Source organism: Papio anubis, chromosome 4 (assembly GCF_008728515.1).
Source record: "Papio anubis isolate 15944 chromosome 4, Panubis1.0, whole genome shotgun sequence".
NCBI lineage: Eukaryota > Metazoa > Chordata > Mammalia > Primates > Cercopithecidae > Papio > Papio anubis.
In genome coordinates this window covers 106,547,645-106,556,841 of record NC_044979.1, presented here as the reverse complement: position 1 = coordinate 106,556,841, position 9,197 = coordinate 106,547,645, and the positions used below count along the sequence as shown (strand labels likewise).

Below are 9,197 nucleotides of genomic sequence, written 5' to 3'. Positions count from 1 at the left end.
AACAGCAGAGGGCCTGGTTTTGGTAGATGGGAACTGAGGACTGCCATATACAGTCCTGGGTAGCCAGGAGTAACAGGGCAGCGTGGACCTGGGCCTTAGAGAGAGGAGAAAGCCTAAGACAAGATGCGTGTTGGTGACAGTGCCAGCTTTTACAGGATCTCCCATCACCTACCTCTTTTTTTTTTTTTTTTTTTCTGATTAAGGAACTTGCTGTGGATGAAGTGGTTGAGGCTAATGCGGTGAAAAAATATTCAGGAAACGTATTCATGCTGAACAAGCTAGACCACAGGTGCAACACTTGGGGATCACAAAGCCTTAGCCTCCTGCAGCACACGGGAAAGCAGTGGTTTGAATCAGAGCTGTCTGAGTGAAATCAGTAACAAAGTGCTTCAGGGAAGAAATCTCATTTTCAAGAGCAGATTTTGAGATGATTCAAAATTGGAACATCTGACAGTGGGGGGCTGCAGGAACATTCTCCAGGGCCTGACTAGTTGTTCTAAACCACAGGTAGGTCCAGGGCTTTTTGGCAAGCTATGAGAGATCCCAAGTCATTTGCACTCAGTACTCGATGAGCCAAGGCAGCCCTGTCAGGTGCAATGATACCAGCCAGTGTGAAGGATACCTGTGCAAATGGGAGGGTCCACTCCATCCTGATGATGGAGAGGGATATTTTGTTCAGTGGTCTGTGCGCATGTGCACTTTGTTCCAGCTTCTGTTGGCAAAATCACTTTCTGATTTCTGCATTCTTCCTTTGATCTTGCCCAGTAAGAACTCACCCTCCAAGCATGAAAATTGCTTCCATTTATTGAAAACCTATGTGTCAGGTATTACTATAGCATACTCCTACAAAATAGATAGTCTCACCTCCCTTTTCCAGCTGAGGACTCTCACCTCTGGAAACAGGAAGGGGCTTGCTCAATACTGTACCGCTAAGTCAGTGATGTCCACTGTGACCAGCCCCGAAGCCTGAGCACACCAGAGAGTTTCAGAGCTGACCATCCCTGGGATGGTTGTGAATGGCACTGCCTGGTCCACATACATGCGATGAAGGGCGTAAAACTTGTATTTCCTGCATGCCAAGAAATCCCTCTCACTCTAAGAGTTTCCAGACCTGCTCACAGCTATACATTGAGACCAGGAGAGCCTCAAGAGGCCCAAAGCCTGTGTCAAATGTTCTTCCAGAAGCCCTCAGGAGAGTCCTCATCCATCTATGGATTAGACAAACTAGACCATGCACTCCTGGAGTGCTGCAGCACACCTGGAAGGTATTCAGTAAATGCTCCCTTTTCCTGTCCTCGCCCTTTCCCATGTATGACATGTTGGCCTACAACTACCATGGGTGTCTTGGAATTCTCTTGAAGCTGGCCTGGGGTGCAGGTTTCATCACACTCCCGCTAGGGTCATAGCCAGATGCACTAAGCACTTACTTCTTGCCAGCCATGCTGCTTTGCAGTTTGGATACATCATCTATTTGAGTGCTTCCAGCAGTGCAATGGAGCAGGTATTACCATTATCCCAATAGAAATGAGCTGCTTGGGAGGCTGAGGTGGGAAGATCACTTGAACCGGGGAGGTCAACACTGTACTGAGCTGTGATCACGCCACTGCACTCCAGCCTGGATGAAAAAGCAAGACCCTGTCTCAAAAAACAAACAAACAAACAAACAACAACAACAAAAAACAAGACACCGAAGCGGGGGAAGTTACATCACTGTTCTAATATATTACTCAGAATAAACAGTAGATATGAGATGTAAACATGAGTCTTTCCATCTTCACAATCTGAGTTCCTAGTCAGTCCTTTATTTAGCCTCCCTTGGAAGTCTCTGGAACTTCTCTACGCCTCACCCCAGTGGTGGTCCTAGTGACCCCAGAGCTCCCCTTTGTCACAGAGTGAAGGACTGAAGAGCAGCACCTTCGACTCAGAGGAAGTCACAGGCCCATGGGTGACTCAAGACGCATGGCAGTATCCTCGGTATTGGGCTGGGGGTGTAATTAGGGAAACACTCTGACTTGTGCTATCTCTGCTGCAGGTTTGGGAATCGTAACCCCATCAGTACTTGTAAGACTAATGACTGCACAAGAAATCTTCAAACCATAAAAATTGGTATTTCCTACATCCTGGAAAGGATGCTACTCTAGAACTTTACCTGCTACTCCAAATGCTATTTTTTTAATTGCTAACAATTTAGATAGCTTCTATAATATTTCAAAATTTGTAATAAGCTCCCTCAGAGCCTAAGCAGAGAGAAACAGAATCACAAGACCTCCTACACTTTAATCTAGACTATGGTACTTTGGCCCTGTCCTCTTATCTTGTCTGAAAATGGCATATGATTTTGTTGTATCTTATTTTAGAGCGAAGCATTTAGATTACATGTCTTTTAAATAGGATCTGGTTCCGATTTTTTTTTTTCCTCAGAAAGACAGTGTTCAGTTCTATTCTTCAGAGCAGAAAATCAGTCTCTTAACAAATCATCCACAGGTAGGAAATATAAATGCACTTCAAAATTCTGGAGAAAAAAAAGATGCATTGTGCACAGCCTAGCAACTATGAATTGATTAATTCTAACCCATGTCTTTTCTCATTAGATCTAAAATCCCACCATGCTAACTGCCCATTATTTTCCGCACTGCTTATTTTCTGCACACCAAATAAAAGGCCTTGACCCTTCAAGGAATAACCCAATTTCTCCAGAGGAAAGATATTACTTGACCAGAATATTCTTTAACAACAAAATAAGGATCACAACCTTACCATATAAAGCTCTTGAAAACAAGACTAAATAAGTTCTGAATAAAACCAATTATAATTTCTACAATATGTGGGTGCTGCTGATCAAATTGTTAAAGGGTTGTGTGCTTGTGGCTTAGTTTTTTTTTCTTTTTTCCTCTCAGTTTTAGCTTTAGCTTTGTTTGGTTTTGCAAGAATGAAAGGGGAAGGGCCTCCTAACCAACCCCACAGATCAGTTCCGGCCAGCCTCGAGGCTCACAGGGTTTATGGTCACTGACTTCATTGAGCCAGGGAGCACGGAAGTGCCGCCACTGTGCAACTTGGGTTTTCTTTATCCTGCAGTTTTTACCTCAGCAGAACTGCACACCAGAGACTCCCTCCAGCTCTTCGTGTGTGGCTCTCTCAAGAGCAAGCTGTGGGTCTGTGAGTGTTTATGTGTGCTTTTCTTCACTTCACACTTATTGAAAAGTGTGTATGTGAGAGGGTGGGGTGTGTGTGTCAAAGAGAGTGAAGAAGAGAAGGAGAGACAGATCAGTTGATTCTGCGGCCTCGGCTCCAGCATCCCTTAGTTAGGAGCTTCTGTAGCCAGGTGATCACTCGGAGTGCATAGCTCGGAGATGCAGTCCCCCTGGAAAATCCTTACGGTGGCACCTCTGTTCTTGCTCCTGTCTCTTCAGTCCTCGGCCTCTCCAGCCTACAATGACCTGTCCAGGCCCAGCTACTCGAATGGGCACACCTGTGTCGGTATGTAAATAAATATTTTTGTATTTTTTATATAGACATAACAATGGGGTCCAATACTTTGCTTGCATAATAAATCACATATTTTATTACATCAAGAGTTGTAAGATTCCAAGTAAGGCAGCAATAACCTCACCGACATAGAGAAATGTAGACTCCAAGAGTAGACATTGACACTGCATACATCTATGTGAATACAAAGCGTACTAGTTTAAATTGGGCATAAAACTCTTCCACCTCACTGGTGATTGGAATTTTTTCTTCTAGTATAGGTAAATATTATTTCAGGCTATTTTAACCTGAAATATTCACTGCTTTTCATGGGCTTTGACCTCATACAGACACATCTGGGTTTGAATCACTGCCCGCCTCCTACTCTTCTCTCCCATTTCCTGCTGGCTGTGGAAACCTGCAGCAATGTACTTAACCCTCTCCCAGCTTCTTTATCCTTATTGGTGAACTGAAGCTAATGAGACCCATCTCGTAGAGATACCATGAAAATTGTGACCATGCGTGTAAATCTGTGGCATGTGCACACGGTAAGGACTCAACCATCTTAGCTTCCTTCTGTCTCTCAGAGAATCCAGATATGGTGATCATCTGGAGACAATGAGCACTGATATGGCTTCTTGGCTTATCTGTTAATGAAGTGTTTTATTTCCAAGAGGTTTTTTTTGTTTGTTTGTTTGGATGAGAGTAGGAGGTAAGGTAAGAACTTTGCTATTCACATTGTAGCTCTCATAACATGGGAATCCTCATAACAGTGGTGGCATTTAGATGGTACAGTCCATGGAGCCACGTAGACTCAGAACTCTGAGTAGTAAGTAATTGTTCAATGAGCAGACCTCAAAATAGAATCCTAGCTTGAGAAGTCAGGAAAATAACTCTTGGATAAGTCTGGTGGCCACATGCAGGAAACGGAAAATCTGGACACAGATTCTGACACTTAAGAATTGTCTCTGGAGACAATATGGAAATATATCTGAATTAGTCCTACTTCCTCAAAATCATGGCCTCAGGTCATTGTACATGTTAGGAGGTGCACCTCTACTTCCGAGGTTTTTTTTTTGAGATGGATTATCGCACTATCACCTGGGCTGGAGTACAGTGGCAGTCTCAGCTCACTGCAACCTCAGCCTCTCTGGTTCACGTGATTCTCCTGCATCAGCCTCCTGAGTAGCTGGGATTACAGGCACGCATGACCACATCTGGCTAATTTTTTGTATTTTTAGTAAAGACGGGGTTTCACTATGTTGGCCACACTGGTCTCAATCTCCTGACCTCGTGATCTGCCTGCCTCGGCCTCCTAAAGTGCTGGGATTACAGGCATGAGCCACTGTGCCCAGCCTCCAAAGTCTTGTTTTAGTTAAGACCCAGATTCCCCAAGACTTTATTTTCCAGAGACCAAGAGGCAGAGGTGTGTGGTCCCTTGAACCATGCCTGGGAGATCATCCTCCCTTGGTATTTGGTTTCCTTAAATAATTATTTACCACCTTTTCATTTTTCTCAAAACAAAATCCTACTGCCTATCAAATGGAAATACACTTGAAAAAAGCTCAGATGAAATCAGTTTTACTTCTGGGCTCATTGCAAACTAAATGTTTGAGTTTGGGCAAGTTGTCAGGGCTGAGATCCTTGGACCTTCACTTCAGTAAAATGGACAGGAGATACTCATTCCTTTCTCTGCTGTGTTCCCAGTGAGGTCATAGAGGGTAAGAAGGAGGTGTTGGAGAGATTTCAGGATGGGGTTGCTCTGGTTTTCTATTGCTGCATCAAAAATTACAATAATAACCATTTTGTTGTATTATGATTTTATCGGTGAAAAATTTGTTCAAACACTGGCTGGTGATTATTGTTCTCCATGCAGGAGTGACTGAGGTTAGGAGGTGGTATTTGGATGGTGGATAGATGGATCTGGGACTGACAAAAACAGCTTCACTCACATGTTTGGCACCTTGGGGGTGCTAGAGGCTAGAGAGTTGGCTCATCTGGAAGTGCCATCAGAGTGCCCACACATGGCTGTCTTGGGTAGTAGGCCTTCTTACTTGGCAGCTTAGGAATCCCAGAGAGAATTCCAAAAGATAGGAATTAGAAGCTGCCAGTCTTTCAAGTTTGGGGTCTGGAAATAGGCACAGCATTACTTGCCGTCTTCCATTGCTCAAAGCATTCACAGGTTCCTCCACCCAGACTCCAATGGAGGGGGCGTAGACCCTTCATTTTGATGGAGAGAGTCAAGAAATGTGTGGTCATCTCTATTATTCACAGAGGTATACTTTGGTTGCCCATACAAATTCTCATGGCCCCAAGAGCTTTGAGACTCTGTTGCTGATTAGGTTTGAGGATGATTTAGCACCCATTTTCCCAGCAACTCACAACTTCTTCTGGCTAACTCTGCCTGGGTGACTTATTCACCTGTTGTCATAATAGCAAGAGAGGTGGGTGCAGGAGGAGTCCAGTCTTGTGATGAACACGTACTAAGCACTGCCTATGTGCTGAGACAGGGGCTGAAGGCAGACCAACTTGGTGCTTCACTGTTTGAAGTCGGCTTTTGGGGGAGACAGGATTAGAAATGTGTGTGCAGGGGTGTTTATTGAGAAGTGCTCTTGGCAAAAAGACCAGCAAGAGAAGAAGGCACTGGGGTTGGCAGGGAGAAGGTGGACTGTGCTGCAGCCATAAAAGAAGGCCTAGTGGATCCCACTGAGAGCTCTAGGACTAAAATAGCTCTTCAGAGTTGTCCTGAAGTCGGTGCAGGTCTTGGAATTCCCACATCAAACAGTCCTTGGATGTGACCTGACCCCAGGGGAGGGCTGTAATTTTGAGATACCTCCCATTGGTGGAGACAGTTCTGGCAAGGGATTCTAGTGCCGGCATAATCCTTCAGAACAATGGCTCCAGAAGCTGGGGAGCGAGTGTCTCCTGAAAGGGGATCCTGGGGTGTACCTACTGAAAGGGTTGCATGTGGGAAGCATCTCAGGAAGCAGTGAGGTCCACTGTCTTGCAGCTGGAGAGAAGAGGAAGAAGTGTGTGGAAGAGGGGAGAGAAAAGAAGGAAATGTTGATTGGAATTATTCTAACTCTACATTTGTTGCCAACACCCTAACAACTTTCTGACAAAAAGCAGGATTATATGCCTTCAAACCCTCCAGCAGAAAGGCGGTCCCCTAAACATTTCCGTGCACTCACTCGTCACATGGCCACTGAATACGCAAGACCCTGCGCTCAGAGCCAGGGATACACAGACAAAGGAGAAGACAGATGTTTAGAATGTCTGTCTTTAGGAAATTCACTGTTCAGTTTAGAGGAAAACAAGAACCTGGAGCCTTGTAAAGATTACAGTGCTTTAAAATGAATGCTGAACTTGGCCCTTAGTGCCCTTGATAATACCCTTTCTCTAGAACTCTTTCAACTGCAAATGCCAGAGCCAGCAGAGCACTATGAAGTGCAGGGCAGAGGCTCACAGCTTGGAAGTGGGCTCTGCGGACTCCGCTCATAAAGCCACCTGGGGAAGGTGAAGTAATAGCCTCAAAAAGAGTGTTTAAAACTTTAAAATTTTAGGCCATGTGTGGTGGCTTATGCCTGTATTCCCAGCACTTTGGGAGGCCAAGGTGGGCAGATCACAAGGTCAGGAGATTGAGACCAGCCTGGCCAATATGGTGAAAACCCATCTCTACCAAAAAAAAAATATATATATAGATATATATATATATCTATAGATATATATATATATATATAAATTAGCAGGACATGGTGGCGCATGCCTGTAGTCCCAGCTACTCAGGGGGCTGAGGCAGAAGAATCGCTTGAACCCGGGAGGCAGAGGTTGCAGTGAGCTAAGATCACACCACCACACTCCAGCCTGGCCAACAGAGAGAGACTCCGTCTCTATATATATATATATATATATAAAAAGAAATTTTAGAATTCTAGAAACACTTCTACCTGAATATTGCTAGTCAAAGAAGGAAGCTTCAGTTATCTCAAAGATTCTGTTGCATTCACCTGCTTGCTGAAAGACCCCAGGCCATAAAAACTTTTCTGAGCAAAAGGTGATTAGGCAGCTGGATTTCTGATCATCCCAACTGAGCAAGAATGATTCATCCTTTTTTTTTTTTTTTTTAATAAGGACAAAGTCCTACTCTATCACCCAGGCTACAGTGCAGTGGTATGATTGTAGCACATTGCAGCCTCAACAGTCCGGCTAGTGATCCCCTCAACTCAGCCTCCCCTGTAACTGGGACTACAGGTGCACACCACCATGCCTACCTAATTGTTTTATTTTTATTTTTGTGGAGACAGGGTCTCATTATGTTGTCCAGGCTGGTCTCAAACTTCCGGGCCCAAGCAGTCTGTCTGCCCCAGCCTCCCAAAATGCTGGGATTATAAGCATGAGCCACTGTGTCCAGCCCTCTTCATTTTTGTTAGCTGTCAGCTGTCTTTCAATTGCCATTCCAACATAAATTCTTACCTTCATCATAAAACGATACCCTTGCCTTCATTTATAAGATCATGATAACATAAAATATTTATATCACCTTCCCAACACATGTAAGAAGTTCTTCCTTCCTATTTTTCATCAAGGTCAACTGAATTAGTTGGGTTTCATCCATTTTTATGAAGATTATTGTTGAGTAATCATATTTGTTTCTTACTCATAAAGTTTGTTTTGCTACTGGTTTCCCCAGTGCTTCTCCATGGGGGTAGTACCTTCCATCTTTTCTCTGACTTGAATGTGGACTAATTGGAATGATGCCTGGAGAAAGTCACTACAGGCAGGTGCTATTCAGCCACACAAATTACATTTGCAAGTTAATAATTACAATAATTGCCAACATTTACTGGACATTGTGTGACAAATTATCTTCCAAAAGGTTTACATTTATTAACCCATTTAATCATGTAATGACCTTATGAAGTCTGTATTATCTTTATCCTCATTTGGTAGGTAAAAAAACAAAGAAATAAGTAACTTGTTCAACGTTACATAACTAGTTAAAATTTCGCTGATTCCTCGCTTTAATTGTGATTATGTTATTGTAGACGTGATTAAATCAGGGTAATATATTATTCCCATATTGTTTTAAATAATAGCTTTATTGAGAAATATGATTCATGTTTCATAAATTTACCCTTTTAAAGTGTAAAAGTGGTATTTAGTATATTCATGAGTTGTGCATTGATCACCAATATCTAATTCCAGAACATTTTATTGCTCCCCCCAAAAATCCAATTCTCTTAGCAGTCACTCCCCCTTTCCTTTTCTCTATAGCCCCTGGAAATCACCTGTCTACTTCCTGTCTCTATGGGCGTTTCACATAAATAGGATAATATAAAACATGGCCTTTTGCTACAGGCCTCTTTGACTTAGCATGTTTTCAAAGTTCATTCATTTGTAGCATGTATCAACTTTATTTATTCTTATGGCTGAATAATATTCCATTGTATGGACTTACTTGGTTTTGTCACTTATTCATTGTTGATGGACATTTGAGGTGTTTTCACTTCTTGGTGATTATGGATAATTCTGCTATGAATATTCATGTACAAGATTTTGTGTGGACATGTGTTTTTATTTCTCTTGGATGTATACCTAGGAGTGGAATTTCTAGGGCATGCGGTAATTCCATCTTTAACATTTTGAGGAACTGCCAAACTGTTTTCCGAGAAGCTGCACCATTTTACATTTCTACCAGCGGTTTATGAAAGTTGTAATTCTCCACCTTCTTC

General features: G+C 43.1%; 1 protein-coding gene across 11 annotated transcripts in view; it reads left to right on the top strand.

The window, feature by feature from the left end:
- The first annotated feature begins 2,913 nt into the window (after positions 1-2,913).
- AOAH (acyloxyacyl hydrolase) overlaps positions 2,914-9,197 on the top strand; it is a 198,448-nt gene continuing 192,164 nt past the window's right edge. For 3 of the 11 annotated variants that reach the window (XM_031665362.1, XM_031665361.1, XM_031665363.1), the window contains exon 1: positions 3,369-3,477. Coding sequence is in view for 5 of the 11 variants with exons in the window: in XM_021935888.2 (XP_021791580.2) it covers positions 3,351-3,477 (127 nt within the window). In the remaining 6 variants the exon portion in view is untranslated. Of the gene's footprint in view, positions 3,478-9,197 lie in introns of all 11 variants that reach the window. The other 8 variants (XR_004183253.1, XR_004183252.1, XM_021935888.2 and 5 more) reach the window with 7 other exon arrangements.